The following is a 15,986-nucleotide window of genomic DNA, read 5'->3' as shown; positions in this document are numbered from 1 at the left end:
AGGCCCAAATTATTCTCCGACTGAGAGCGACTGGCATGTTTCTAATGAACAAGTAGAAAAATTCTGCTGAAACATCATGTTACAGTACGATGAGGACTGAAATGACAGATGCACCCAACGTTAGACATCATTTTGATTCATGTGAATGATGGTACGCGGGAATAAAGCTTAAGATAAATATGTTTCTTAATAGAAATTGAGATTAAGAAATTGCTACAACTGTATTGTTTAAAAAAAATAATAAAGTGCTGATGTTTAAAGTGCACGATAAACTAAAAAAATAATAATAATTAAACATTGTGTTAAGACTGTAGTGTTTTTCTCCTGTCTCACTGGAATCCTGGCTGTACATGTCGTACTTGTGGATGTGCTTTGGATTCTCTTTGTTTGTTAAAAAGTATTTCATACGTTCTTTATAATCTGACCTGCTGAATATTAGCCACAATGGTGCAACTGATGAAAATGCCTCGAACAAAATGGCTGAACCCTGACCATCAACCAAACAATCTAAACTGTAGTCAAGCGAACAAATGCACCTTTATGCAGGTACGTGGCAGCAGACACTCGCTAAATATTTCTCTGACTAACGCTAAATTAATAAAGTCTTCCATAAGGTAATGCAGGTCTCCTAAACCTGTGCCACTGTCGCCCGTGGCGTCTCAACCCATTACCGCTCCTCGTTAAAAGCTGACCCAACTGGCAACCAGGCAACCTCGCAATTTTCCAATTTGACTGTTATTCTGTGCGGAGCTCCATCACTGCTGCCTAAACGAAGCGCTCGCTCTGAGGAGTGATCAGACTGTTTTCACTGGAGTCTTCCACCGTCTGCATTGACAGCATTCAAAACATTTGGCCAGGGCTCCTGACAAGTAGCTGCCTTTGATGTGTGAGAGCATGCCACCTCTCCCGCCCCCTCTTAAACACCCCAATTATCACTCCTGCCTCTCTGGTGTGTGTGTGTGTGTGTGTGTGTGTGTGTGTGTCTAACACACCTCTTTCTGACGGGTTGGAAACTGCCTCAGGACGCTGCTCAGGTAGTGCAGCTTGTTTACGATGCGCCGGGGGGGCTGAAGGGGTATTTCTGTCAATTTATTGCACAACCTCAGACTGAATTACACCTTATTTAACGCAAGACTTTTCAATTTAGCATTCAGCAGGATAGATCATAGCGTGTGTGTGTCGCAGATTTAATGCTCCCCTGTGATCGTGGGACAGAAGATGCAGTGTGTGCAGTTTCTAATTATCAGCCACGTGCTCCACGAGAGAAAAAACCACAGACCTGGGAATTGTGCGGGTGATTGCTACACACCGCGCTCCGCATTGCTCGTCGCTCCCTTCCTGTTCGGTGTCAAAGCAACAGACCGCAAACTTTTTTCTCTCTTCCCTTCACCATCCCCCATCCTCCTCACCTTCAGTAGTTCTCGACAGGGAGTAGTAGCGAAGGCTTCAAGCGGCAACACGCTCTGCACTGTCATTGGCAGCAGCCTGCACTTTTAATTTGCCCAATTTGAAAGCAGAGAAATATGCAGCGGGGCGGGACACACATGAGTGTCACGTTGCCGCGCTGTCAAGTGGCAGGAAGTGTCTACATCATGTATCTACTCCCTCTGAATTCTTTCTCCGTCCTCGATGTTTTGTTTTAAACACAAAGTCCGGAGTTTTCCGCAATCCAATCGCCTCCCCGATGTCTCTTGTGAATTTGCCAGGAAAGTTTGGAGTGTGTATTGTTTGTCACGCTGCACGCAGTGGTCGTTCCTCAACACAAAGGAAGTTCTGATGTTACCGGCAGAGTATAGGATGCATGAACAGCCAAATATGATCCGTCAGATCCAGCCTCCCTGTTTCCCCTCGTGTGACAGCGTGGTGGGAAATTGTTAAGCAGAAGACAGCGTTAGCCGGCGAGCTTTCTCATTTCTGGAGATGTGATCCTGAGAGTGCGCAGCGTGCCAGTGAACTTTTCCTGTCCAAACATATTTCCAAAGTAAACTCGGCCCGTTGGCTATTAATTTAAGATGGAGAGATATGCTATAACATGCAGGCCTGCAGCCCCTGAGATCACCGTCAGCAGCCAAGTATTCTCCGAGGAGGAGGAGGAGGAGGAGGACAGTCAGTCTGACAGTGAGGCATGTCCTTCTCCTCTGAGCTTCTATACCTCATTTAACCAGGCAGGCTGACAAAAATGCGTTCATATTTATAACAGTCTGAGGGTTGTGATCATATGGTGGGTCGCATCCAGTGCTTCCAAGAACAACCTCTGCATTGTGCTCGCCTGCAAGTTTTAGCAAGAAAGTCTGCAAACATGCATGTGTGATGTTACTATCCGCACAGGAAGACACCGTTGCAGAGCTTATATGGTACTCAGGTACTTGGTCACAGCAACCTGTTTTCAATCTCAGAAAATAAATCTAATGAATGCAATAAAACTATATTAGCCAATAAATGAAATAAACCATCTGTGTACTTCTCACAATTTGGCTCCTGGTTTCAGCCTTGGCCCAGCTTCAGTGCTACTGGATAGACTTCCCCGTTTCTTTTTTCTCATGCAGAGAACATATTGGTGTTGAGATTTCGCAGTTGTTCATGCAGGCAGAGAGATCAAACAAGTGACCTCACAACGCCAGGCTCAGAGCGGTCCGAGGCGGCGCAGGTAGCGATGGTGCGCGTATGGACAGATAGCTTTTTTAAAAGGGGTTTAAGTGTGCAATCTTGTGAGTATTTCCAGGAAGCATCTGTACATGTGCGTACACATGTTGGCCAAAGAACATCTGTCAGTATTAATGTGAGTGCGGAGAATCAGTGTTTTTAATCATAAACGTTAGGTAATCGCTGAGTTGTGTGCCAAGAATTCGACTTTAGCATTGAATAAAAACTGGGACTGACTCCAGCCCCTCCACAACCCTGCAAAGACTATGCAGGATGATGGATGGAAACAGCCATGTCATTATAACTCAATAGCATACACTTTATTGAAAAAAAGAAAGAAGAAAAAAAAAAAAGAAAGACATGATAATCAATAGTACAAATCTCATGTTGCAATGGACCAAAACCCCTATGGCTATGTTCCACTTTGAAAACTTCTTTGGAATGGTATTGATAAATGTCTCAGCACATTAATCAGCGGGATTGATTTGCTATTCTGTTTTCCTCAGGGAAGGTCATGCTGTTGAGTCCAGGTGACCAATGGACACAAAACTGAGTACTGCTGTCAGTGGAAGAAGCACTCGGATCCTCTCCTGAAGTGAAAGTACCAGCACCACAATATGGAGCACTACGAGCTAAAGTCCTGCATTTTAAAGTAGAAGGACAGACATATTATCAGCTAATTCTACCTCAAAAAAAACAAAGTAATTGTAAGGAAACATGTCCCTTATGGCATAATTTATAGATTGTAATACAGTTATATCAATATGCATGCAGCATGTTACTGCTGTGACTGGTCAAACTATACAATGAGGTTTCTTAGTCCAGAGGTTTCCAACCCATGGGTCATGATTTAAATGTGAGAGGTTGTGAGATGATAAATGGGTTGGAAACTAAAAAAAGAAAAAAAAAATCTTGCATTTTTTTTCGCATCTTTTCTATAATTATTGCCGTGTTGGAATAAATTGCATCTCTGGGCTTTTGTAAAGAAGATTAAACGAAGCCATTGAAGAGGTTTAGAAGATGAGATCGCTCACTGGTTGAAGTCCGAACAAGGCATCTGAAACGAGACATAGGTTCAACAATACGATGTGTTGTAGATCTTATCAGAAAGCTGATGACCGAGAGTCGTGGCATTTCTCACAACCTGTGTGCAGTTGGCTCTGACGCTGACATTAAACCAGAGTGCGATCAGGACTCGTCTTACTCGGCGCCGTGTTCTCAAACACGGGCAGGAACGTCTCCTACGGCCCGAGCGGAGCCTTGAGTTGTGGGAACCTGCAGCGAGCTGTGTCAGCCAGCAGCACCTTGACATGCAGGGAGAGAGGAGAGGATTGTCTGTGTTCAGCAGACTGAGGAGAGCTGACCGGATCGACTCTCACTGGAGACGCATGGGCTCCCTCCTGTGTAATCACTTAACTCTCTGTGTACAACTACATATACGCTGCTAAGACTGAAAATGAGAAGAAAAAAAAAAATGCCTGACCTCCTCTTATTTGCATGTAAGTGCAGGGGTACTCAGAAAAAAAAAGTCAGTGAATGAGTGAGAGTGAAGGCAGAGACATCGGGTACGAGGATCAGGTTCCCTCACTGGCTTACTTTCACCTCTAATAGAGCCATTGCCATTCCTCGGGGGGGAAGTGGTGCGTTCCCCGAAACAAAGCGCCTGCTGTGTGTGTGCAGACCCCCCAGAGTGAACCTAAACCGTACACGCAGTAATGGGCTACTTTGAGAGTTTATCTGGCTCTAATAGACACACTCGTACGCCGCTCCCAGCCTCTAAATCTCCGGGATAAGTCTGCGTGTGCGGAAAATGCTGTCATGCCTTAATGCGGCTGACAAAGAGCACGGTAGTTCAGCCTTTCCTGTTCCAGTTGTAATCTCTGAGAGTGTAGCTGTGTGTTGCAAGGGAGGCAGCGGACTGAGCATGCAGCGGAATGTATCTGAGCTCAGTGATAGTTAACTGGTGGAATAGATCAGGGATCTTGTTTTTGGTTTTTTTGGGGGGTTTTTTTGCAAATTTTATTTTCATGAAACTTCAAATCTGTTATACATGCAGGGGAAAACATGCCTCGAACACATAATCCTACAAATTCCTCTTCATCCTTTCAGTGGAGGCGCCACAAGAGCCGCTCCTCGGCATCAGTTGATCTGGCACACAGCGCCACAGTCTCTCTGCATGCCTCTCCAAAGCTGATTGTGACCGGGTGTTTGCCTGGCACCGGCCTCAGTCCGGGGACCTGCTGGGCTTGTTTCAACAGGCGGCCTGACCTCCGGAGCAGCGCAGCGGCCGTGCTCAGTCTGCTGCCATTATACGTCCTTGATCAACATTTCATAGGAGCACAATGCCGTGTGGCCCTGCCTGAGGCGAGGCTTGACTCTGGGAGTGAATTGGCTGACAGAATAGCTGGAATGACTTCACACTTTTTGAACCGGATTTCTTCCCCTTTTATAAACTCTGAGACTCACATTTTATGGTATAAGAAGGCCCATTGACATTTAAGCTTCAGCATGACCTCCATTATTCCTAAATATACATTATTTAAAGGCACATTTGACCCTAAAATCATATTTTTGTATCTTACCTATAGTGCTATTTATCTGTATGCATAGTTTTGGTGTGAGGCAAGCCTCCCAAGTTTGGGAGGTATTGGCTGTGGAGACGATTGTCTTAAATCAAATGCAATGGAACATGACATTGCGAGATGTAAACACTGACAGTGCCCTCCCTGGCTTAGCTGTCTTACTTACTGTTAGCTAGCCTCTCATCCATCCATTGATGCACATTTTCTGTGCGTCCGAGGAGTACGCCATTAATATTTACTTCCTGCACTGTCACCAGCAACAGCCTCCAGCCATCTTTTTGCCACTTTGAGCACCACAAGCTGAGTGGAGGTAAGTCAGACATGGCTGATGTCTCCAAATCATGGCAGCTCACATTAAAATACTCCAGATGGATAAATAACACCACGTATAAGAGAAAAAGCACATATTTGAACTGTCCCTTGAAGGATACTTAAGCCCTGATTCATTCTTTCATAATAAAAGACCAGGGTTTTCTGAAGGGTTGGATTTCTCCAACAACACTGTCACCTAACAGGCGTAGCGCTCTGCGCTACATTGTCTACATTACAATTAGATATGGAGGATGAGGTGTGAGGGAGGACATTCCCTTAGAGTTCGTTACGTGTTTTTGCTGTGATGTGGAAATTGGACATGCTGCGGAGTTCGTTCACACCGGACTGCCCCCTTGCATTGCCATACGATTATGAGATTAGGTTACACATGTGTTTGTTTCCCGATCTGTGGCTCTGTGTGTTGTTACTATGCACAGTTCACAATCCCTCCTCAGCTGACAGATGGTCCCATCCAGCCACTCTCTGACAGCAAACACGCAGTGAGAAGTCGCTGACAACCTGCCTCAGGAAGGGCTGCGACTGGCCCTCGGAATGTGTGTGTGTGTGTGTGTGTGCGTGCGTGTGTGTGTGATGGGGACTCATCATTCAACCTAAGTCTCCAACACAAATAATCAGAGGGTCTGACCACATGTTGCAGCTCCTCTGCCGCGGGCTCTGACAGCTGTCAGTCACTCTGCTGGCCTGTAAACATTCCTCTGGTGGGCACAGTTATTAAATCAAACTGTACAAATATAGCAAATCTAATGCTATTAATCTTTGCTTATTGACGTAACCCCGTTTTAAATTTAGATCTGGCTGGAAAGACTGGTAATATCAGATTCCATAGGGAGTCTGTCTCTAAAGGTCTGTAGTTGGTGTTTATTTTAAGGCCCGATGGAGGGCATGTTGATGTCTTTGCATGCTTTGGTGTCCAGACGCCTTCCACACAACCACCTAACAGCTTCGCAGGAATGCTTCTTGGTAACGTCAAACACGCTGAACATGACTTTACACATAGAGCCACAGTTCAACCGCCCGAAGCAGTTTCAGATCCTGAAATGCTTTTTAGTTTTATAAGTCGGGGTTGTTGCTTTTAATGTCCGACTCCCCACGTTGACTACATTTCACACTTCCTTCCTTTTACTATATACTGGCACACCTCTGTCTGATATGTCATTTGTAAACAGTCAAACAAAGCTAACTGTATTTGACAGTTTACCCTCTGGTTTCCCTTCACCACATCTTTGGCTGCTAAGTCAACACTAAAGAACTCAGGGTAACCTCAAAGTATGGTTGCCTGTTTCAGCTTTCTGTGGTCTGCTGCTTGTAGAATAAAGCCAAACAGTGAAACGGGACTTTCCTGCTGTTTGAGTGAAACCTCAGTGTTTGTCCAACAATATGTGAATGCCACCCTCCTCCTATAGATCGTGGAGGAGTGTGTTTGCCTATGGCGTGGCATGGGGCCTTCTGCTGCGGCCTCTCTGGCCTGCCTGCGCGTGGTTGCTGAACCAAGAAGAACATATCAAACAAACACTCCAGCGCAGAGCTGGAGGAAGATTGGGTTACTCCTGCCGACATAAGAGGACGTGTCGACTGTGTTTTGCTACCAAAGGCGCACACTCCTCTGACCTTGTGTCCGACCAAGGATAGAGCAGTTTAAACCTATCTTGGAGAAGACCTATTATGTTTTTTCATTGTCTTCCATTCTTTCAGTCATATATCTTATATGTTCCGGTGCATGTAAAAGATCATGAAAGTTGAAAAGGTCGAAAGTGTTCCGCTCACAGAAAACACTGCTCTTGAAACACCAAGTCAGGTGTCCATCCTTTAATTCTATGACTTTGTGACATCACCTTGTCACAAATTTGCACAACTTATGCCCAGCAGCTAGTTTAGCACGTAAGAATTAATTTAGCAAAGATGCTCTGTTGTTGTTAGATGTGTTGCAACTAATCATTTTTTAACAAATCATGTAAACCTTTTCTGGTAGTTAATAAAATGATGAACCTGAAAATCAGAATATCATGTCCTCTGCGCCCAAAAATCTGTCAAGTGCATCTCAGCATTTTCATCAGTTGCAGCGATGTACCTGAAATTGAGTAAATTAAGTTTATTTTTTGAACAATCATGGTCATCTCAATTTTGTTCTGTTTCACTGAAGAATGAAGAAAAAAAACAGCATTTGTTCCTTTATCCCCGTTGACCTTAATTTACATAATGTGTTAAGAAGTTTTAAGTAGATGCAACTTAGTGAAGGTCTGGACCGTTGTGCAATTTAGTCTGGAGTTCTGCATGCACATGGCCAGAGCTTGTAGCTATCATCATATGACTGTCAGCATTATTTGTCTTTTCTGACTTCGGACTGGAAGTCACACACCGCTCCATGATGAGAGGCTTTCTAGATCTTCTGATCCACTCAGGTGGTATTAAGCCGTCAACACAGTGTGACAGTCTCTCAGTAGCACTTGTGTCTAATGTGCAGTGTTAAGTTACAGCAGTGTTGGTGGAAAACCATCAGATAACTCCACGAGGGTATGCAGGAGTGGCACGAGGAATGTGTCAGTTGTGCATGCGTCTGTGTGTGTGTGTGTGAAAATGTGCATGTGCACCACAGCTGTCATTAATGGACGTATCTCTGTCTCCAAACAGAGCTGAGATCCACCGGCACCGCTCATCACTTCGCCTACATCCTCAACACGACCGACTACAGGATCCTGCGGATGGACGAGGACCATGACCGCATGTACGTCGGCAGCAAGGACCACATCCTGTCCCTGGACCTCCATGACATCAACAAGGACCCGCATATTGTAAGATGATTCCCATGCCCCAAACTGTGGCCCCTCTAATGGGCTGTTGCAGTGTGATGAAGCAAGCGCCTTCACCGCAGCGGTACAACAGCTGCCCCCCCAGGGCAAAATATTCTGCTCTATTGCCCAAGGAGCAGCCATTTTGGTTAGCTCACATCTAGTTTTTGTTGGAGTGCAGTTTTTCGAGCGTTGGGTCATTAAAACCCTGTAATTGGGTTATGACAATCCCAACCGGACTAATAGTAGGCTGGGTGGATATCCCTTTTGCAATTTTAGCCCAGAAATCTCATAAATGCCAGTGATGTATAACGGGTTGGATTGTAACTATAAAATGTCCTCTGTTCCCCCCTGGCAGATCCACTGGCCAGTGTCCGAGCGAAGAAGGATGGAGTGCCTTGTGAGTGGGAAGGATGCCAATGTAAGTACGCCTGTTGACAGCGCTCATAACCTCGGCAGGGTTGTTCAGCAGAGGTGATTTCCGTCGACTTGATAGGCTAATGCCGTTTTTCAAATGCACAGAATTAAAAGTATACGGCTCTCTCCATGGTGCACATTGGTTTTAATGCGGGGAACCTGCATAAAAGCCACTCACCTGTGGAGTTCGGACTTGGCCCAGTAAAAGCGATGGTTCCCTTCTGTCTGGCCAAGGAGACAGGAATGAACTGGACTAAAGAATCTCAGTCAGTCTCACCTCCCTCCTCTCTGCCAGCCACAACACCACTGGCTGACAGTTTGACATATTGTCTGAATATATTCATGCAGAAGGGCAGTTTTATTGGTTTCTTTTTTGTCACTTTCGGTAAATCTGCAGGAGGGGTACCAGTAAAATACGGCTGTGACTGGCCTTTCATTAGTTGCAGTTTAAGTGACTCTGGACTTTGTCTCTCCAGGAGGAATGTGCAAACTTCATCCGTCTGATCGAGCCATGGAACCGGACTCAACTGTACGTCTGTGGGACCGGAGCTTACAATCCAGTCTGTACCTTTGTCAACCGCGGACGCAAGCCTCAGGTAAGGGTCAAAAATGATCCTTCGGTACACCTACTCAGCTGTCAGCTCTTTCCATCTGCATCATGAATGGCACAGCTCGGCCTCTCCCCTTTTCTTTGTCTTACCCAAGTTCCTGCTCTCCATCTACCTTAAGCTAGGTTCCCCTTATGATGATTTTTCTCCATCATTAAGCCCGTTCGCGGTGCTGTGTCGCTGCATCTGGCAAAGCAGCCAGCTCAGCCTCACCAGCACACAGCTGTCATCCCCAGCGAGCTGTTAAAGCTACTCTGTTTAGTCTCAGCCTTTAATGGGACCTCTTGAATTTCCTAAACCAAACCAGGCATCACTACCTTGCCATACTCAACTTTAACACCTCACTCTTCTTTAAATATCACACTTGTTCCCTAATGACGGCCAGGGGACTTTTTAAACACGGGCAAATAAAAAGTAAATTTCCCATCTGACTCTCCCTAGAGATGCACATACAGTACACTGCAGAGAACTTAGGCAAGCAGGGCTTGCACGAGTCCCTCGCTGCATACAGCTCCAACACGACCCTTTACTAACAAAGGGCTTCCATCCATTCGCTCACCTATCCATCCACCCCTTCATGCATCCATCCAGGCCACCCGCCAGCCTCCACCATGTGAGACGTTGGGTAATTGGAAGTGGGAGCTCCCATTATAGGGTGCCGGTGGAATGTTCCAGTTCTAGTCCATTAATGAGGGGGCTGTGTTTTTGTCTGTCACACTGAACCGACAGGTCTGAGTCGTCCCCCCCGTGAGCACCTTTCTTAGCTGGGCCGGGGAGTTCAGTCTGAGTCTGAAAACATCAAATGATACACTTGCACACACACATACACGCTGACATACATCAGGAAACGTGTTCTTTCATTATAGCTTCAACAGTCAGATGGATTGTCATTTGATTACACCACTGCAGGGTATATGCTTAAGTTCTCCAGTGCTGTAAGTAGGAGTTGTAGCTTTTGTAAACTGTAGTAGCCAAATGTTTTACTTTGGCAGCAGCTTTGAGGGAAATCTATGTCGCATGCTGTGAGCGCCTTTATTGACTCAACCACAGGATAGAGAACTTTTGTTGCCTTTTCCACCATCTGGCCAAATAAAGCTGAACACATTCCCTTAGCAATCTTGCACGCACTCATATATTTTCCTCATGCACTTACACTTTGTTGATTTGAGCGTTGGTTTGGGGTGTTTCTCACCGTGTCTGGAAGTCAGGACAGCTTCAGGATCCTTCCTCCTCAGCGGCGTAACATCCAGACTGTGTTGCTGTCTCCTGTTTTAGACGTCCATGTATCTGCAGATGGCCCAGGCCAGAGGAAGGGCTAGCCGCGCAGCTGATGCCAGCGCGGTGCACGAGACCCTGGGACTAAAGGTGCGATGTGGGCCCTGTCTGCACCGCAGCCCTGCATACTCCCTGGGCTCGTGGTCACCAGCAGCATGCCCCCTCTCTTTGTGTCTGAGCACATTCTTTGTCATCACCATCTTTAATTCGGCCATCGTTTGTTTATCTCCATAACATTTGGCATGCATCCTTTTCGGTCCGCGCACAATCCTCAAGTCTTGTGTCATGTGGAACTGCATTTAATTTCATGTCATTTCGTTCCTCCCGTGTTTCACCCATATTTCCTTTGTGTGAGTCTCATTGTCTGAGCACCCTTTCACACCCGTCATTGTCTTTTTTTTTGTGCTTTGCGTATGTGCTAAATGTCATGTTTTGCATGAGAGCTGGGTTATCAAGTGGAAATGGCTTCTCAGGCTGCTCAAAAAAAAATCTGTTGACTTTTGCGAGGCGCAAATTTAATTAAAAATGCTTTCACTGCTGTTCGATGCATGGCATTATCACTTTTATTTAGCATATATTTAGCTTTTTTTTTTTTTTTTTTTACAACCGATACCAGAATCATTCATTCCGCTTATCTGAGACAATGCAGGATGTCCCACCCATCAGTCCATCACCCCACCGAGCCCTCCACCTTCTGTAGGAATGTGGTGCAGTCGCTCCCACAGAGGCGGCAGAGCTAGTCAGCATCTGACCCACTCCCACAGCAGGCTGTGTTAGCCCAAAGCAAACATCAGCCATCTGTAGCCAACTAGCTGTGCATTATAGGAAATAAAAGAGCCACATACTTGAACATGCCTCCACTGTTTGAGCTCTCCAAGCACTTTGAAACACAGAAAGGGACTTTTGAAGGACATAAGGACTTTAGGTGAAGTGCGACACTTTGAAAATGTTGCAAGTTTTTTTTTTTTTTCTAGTTCAGTTTTTCTCTTTTTTTTTAATGTGTTGCAACTTTTTCTGAAGGGTCATATTTTACTGCGGGGTTGTAAAAACATGTTCAGGGCACGGTTCCCTCCGGTGCACATAAATGTTTGTGACCTTTTTTACACGTCAACATCTGGCATGGCTGGGAGTGAGCTGCCAGCACCTACTTATTTGCACGAGTGGTGATTTTAATCAATGATGAGTAGGGAATTGCAGAAGGGCGCGTGTATGATCCAGTGTTTGGCACACTGCTGTAGCGCTGATGGACAACGACACAGATGTCTCCATCTCTGCACCCGCCGGGAATGAAAAACAGGGATTGGCCGCGCTCTGGTCTGCGGGGCGGAGCTACAGGACATGTCATTGCATGCCACTGATTCATTTCCCCCGCTCTCATACGCAAATTCCTGCCAATCACCCTTTCAGTGCTTGCGTGCAGGGACGCCATGAGCGGTGAGCATCAGTCATCCAGCCTCCATCCCAGCTTTGTTTTCACTGCACTGGATTACAGGTGTCAGCGGTAGGCCTGCACAGCCATAGGCACCAAGAGGCTGAGAGATATTTGGCATGCGGCTTATTATGCCGAGGGAAGCAGCCCACGACACATTGTTTTCCGTAGTAGAGTGGCATGGAGATGGATTAGGAATTCTGTGCTTCCCCTGCATGTATTTTTCTGTATGAACGCACGCTCATTATTCTAATACTTCATCCCCCATCAGGCCGCATATGTCCCACAGGAGTCAGGGAGAGCACATTCGCTGGCTCGTTTTTCCCTACACAAGGGAATCACAGTGACAAGATGAAGAGCGGTGAATTTATTGCCGCCTCCATATGATTTTTCCATTTCAGGAAGAAATCTTCCATTTGGAGCCGGGCAAAGTGGAATCTGGGAAGGGAAAGTGCTCCTATGACCCGAAGCTCAACAGCGTGTCAGCTTTGATCAGTGAGTATCATCTGGGTTTGGTCACACAAGGGCGTAGGCATGGGTACAGTCAGGCCCAGCGGTCTGCACAGCAGTGGCAGTGTCATCCCATATGGATTCTTCATCTTTTATCTCCTGTTTCTTTATATGGCCTTCTCGCCGCTCATGATTTATATTCTTGGCAAATGTTGGTAGCAGAAAGTATTTATCATCTGCCATTGAAGAAAAAGTCAAGAAGGTCAGGCCAAGTGTCCTCTCCATCCTGTCTCTATTTCCCACAGAGAGCTGCTCAGTCTGATCAGCCCAATCGTTATTATTTGCTGAGGAATTTTCCCTTGTTAGGGGGAGATGGACACAGTAATATGTGCCTATTAATATGTGAATACCTCACTGGGGAGTTAGCGGCGTCCAATCAAAACACTTAGGACATGTTGGGAAAACGCTTCAGTGCTAATATAAACATTTGAAAAGTATTTATTCCCATTTTTACAGGGACCCTAGGGTTATATGCCAACGCGTCCTCATACCCAAACTACTGAATAGGTCGACTGCCAGTGACTCCCAGAATGACATAAATGGTAAATGGAATGCATTTATGAGGAGTTTTATCAAAACTTACTGACCAAGACAAGTCACAACACAAGTCAGCATTCACCCATTCATACACACATTCTCGCACTGGTGGCATGGGCCAAGAAAGTACTTACAGGTAAACCAGACTGAAACCGTCAACTTTTAAGAAGGTTGTGGGACAAAAACTAGTTGGTTATGTTTAGGATAAGATTAAAGTTTGAGTTAAAGTAACTAAGGGACTGAAGAAATATAATGTGCTTGATTGTCCCAACCCTATCCACCTGGTCCGGATTTTCTCACTCTTTAAATTAGTCACATTATGAAAAAATTTAAAAAATGCAGAAAGAGCCCGTTTTAAAGGTCTACCATGACCATGCAGTGACAAATGTGACCCATCAGGGTGTTTTTCTGGTGCGGACGTGCTGGTATTTGCACGCGTCGATGGTCCAACAATCATTTACTTAAAAGCTGACATTATTACAGACAGGTGACAAGTTAAGGGTGAATGGTTTGATGGTATGAAAATTATGTGAATGATAAGCTACTGCCTTTGCAGTTACCCAATTTTAACCCAATGGACACGTATGGCGAGATTTGAGATCATCATGTACGGTGGCATTCACCCTCCAGTAGAGGTCCAGATGGAGAATCAGTGCCAAGGAATCTGTTCTGGAGACTTATAAAGGCCTAATACCTTACTAAGACACTTAAAGAATATTTAAAAAAAAATAAATTAGCCGGTTTATTTCAGTGATGACATAATATCCATCCTATCATAATAAGTTAAATTTACATTTATCTGTTGTAGCATTCACACAGGCAATGTCCCCTGTCCCTCTGCTCAAGGTCACTTAGTCAGGTCCAGACCACACAGTTGCCACCAGTGAAAGGCGATCTTCTCTCTGTGGGGTGAGACAGCGGGTGTAAATCACTGCCACTGCTTTCCCACATTAGCGCAGTGCCATCTGACCAGTATGGAACCAGTGTTGTCATCCAAGATGGATATACCTCCCACTCTCATCAGTTAGCATCATTCAAGGGACACTGTAGTGAGTGTGTATAAGGATTAAGAATCCTGTACAACAACAATGGATTCACCGTTGACCACCGACTGCTCAGCTCTCCACCACATTAGACTTCCCATCATCCGTGGACGTTTTAATGATGCGACATCAATCTCCATATAGCACTGCCCAGGACCATGACATTGAATATAATGGTGGTCAGACAGTGTTTCTTGTTTCCTCTGCTCCACCTCCTGCTGTCTCCTCACTCCATCTCTGGGAGCTCTGACAGTCACACCTGCTCTCCAGTGGGGCCCTCGCAGCAGCTGGAGAACCAACACCTTGCCTTCCTGGGGCTTAACAAGGCTGTTGTATACATTTGTCAGGCTGCACACATGGATGTGCTCATATTTTATGTCTTTATGGAGTGCGTGTGAAGGCTGTTTCAGGAAGTTTGAGGCCTTGTTTTTTTGGTAACAATTCATTTTACGCGTCTAGTAGTTTCATGCCAGTTTCCTGGAAAGAAGAATTTAAATTGATACGCATCACAAAGAAAATTCCAAAACATATATTTTACCTTTTTAAAGAGAGAACTACAAAAACAGCTGAGGAAAGGTTACAGTGGTTCAGTAGGTGGTAGGGTTTTACAAGCAGTTGATGATATCCCAAGGAAATTCCTAAAAATTCAACTAATAACTAATAACATAGTAACTAATAGAGATCCACTTTAACTAAAACTCAAGTTTATTATTTGAAAATGCGTTTGTTTATATTTGTAAAATATTATTCTGTGTGCAATCTACTACACTACAAATTAATGTAAGATGTTAATGTAAGCGTGTCTGGCTAACTAGTTTACTACCTACAGTAGCAACCTTAGTAGCATTATTTCCTAAGGTAAAGGGCATCCCCTTTTCCCCCTCTACTTCAGGGACAAGATGCCTCAGAGCGAGGAAGGAAGTTGCTAAACTAGCCAGAATTAGCCAGCTAGTCTGTCGTAAACCTTGTTTGTATTGCTCATTTGTGACGGGGCATGGTTTTCCTTTGTCATTTGCTGTGTGGTCAACAATCAGGACAATAGCCCCCATGATACAACAAACTTATATAAGTGCTAGTCCTCTAGTGCCAGTTGTTATTTCAGCAGAAACAAGATCCATGGAAGTTAGCTTAAAATAAAAAAGGCTTATTTCACCCCTTTGTGAAGTTGATTGTAATTGTTTACAAAATGACACATCTTAGCATAAATACAGAAGAATGTAAGGTTTGCCAGCCATATAGGGATGGGGCTTAAATAAGTCAGTCAAAATATGTTAACATTCCCTGTAATTGATAACAAATCAGGCTTATTTAGTACGTTAAATAGTCACATTATCAGCTATATGGGACCCATGAAATTAAGTGTTATCCTGCTCTGCGCCTCTCATCAATCATCCGCTTTGTATCTAAATGAAGGCAAACGTGAAGATGAAGACTTTAGAATATTGAGATGTGGGGCTCTAAATATACACTTTGAAATAAAAGCCTTTGGTATTTTTGGCCAAGGGTGGTGCTGGAATAATGTCAGAGTCGAGGAATTTCACTCAACTGAACTGTTTTCTCTCTTTCTCAGATGGTGAACTGTATGCTGGGGTCTATGTTGACTTTATGGGAACAGACTCTGCCATTTTCCGTACTCTGGGGACAAAGACGGCCATGCGAACAGATCAGTACAACTCCAGATGGTTGAATGGTAACTGTCTTATTTAGCGTATAAATGATACGTATTGGTTTTCATCCGGCCAGTGCGGCCCCCCTGCAGGAATTTTTCAATATGCGAAACAGGACTTCAGACGTGTCGCTGAAATGTAAAGACTCTGGTGTTT

The 15,986-nt window shown here is 44.9% G+C and overlaps 1 protein-coding gene across 4 annotated transcripts in view; it reads left to right on the top strand.

Moving 5' to 3' along the window:
* sema3fb (sema domain, immunoglobulin domain (Ig), short basic domain, secreted, (semaphorin) 3Fb) overlaps positions 1-15,986 on the top strand; it is a 68,665-nt gene that overhangs the window by 36,491 nt on the left and 16,188 nt on the right. For 2 of the 4 annotated variants that reach the window (XM_037101934.1, XM_037101933.1), the window contains exons 3-8: positions 8,187-8,347; positions 8,703-8,765; positions 9,238-9,357; positions 10,645-10,734; positions 12,475-12,568; positions 15,734-15,853. In XM_037101934.1, the coding sequence (XP_036957829.1) occupies positions 8,187-8,347; positions 8,703-8,765; positions 9,238-9,357; positions 10,645-10,734; positions 12,475-12,568; positions 15,734-15,853 (648 nt within the window). The remainder of the gene's footprint in view (positions 1-8,186; positions 8,348-8,702; positions 8,766-9,237; positions 9,358-10,644; positions 10,735-12,474; positions 12,569-15,733; positions 15,854-15,986) is intronic. The other 2 variants (XM_037101937.1, XM_037101935.1) reach the window with 1 other exon arrangement.

This window comes from Acanthopagrus latus, chromosome 6 (genome assembly GCF_904848185.1).
Source record: "Acanthopagrus latus isolate v.2019 chromosome 6, fAcaLat1.1, whole genome shotgun sequence".
In the NCBI taxonomy this organism is placed as follows: Eukaryota; Metazoa; Chordata; class Actinopteri; order Spariformes; family Sparidae; genus Acanthopagrus; species Acanthopagrus latus.
The sequence above is the reverse complement of the archived record's forward strand: the minus strand, read 5'-3'. Positions and strand labels throughout refer to the sequence as shown.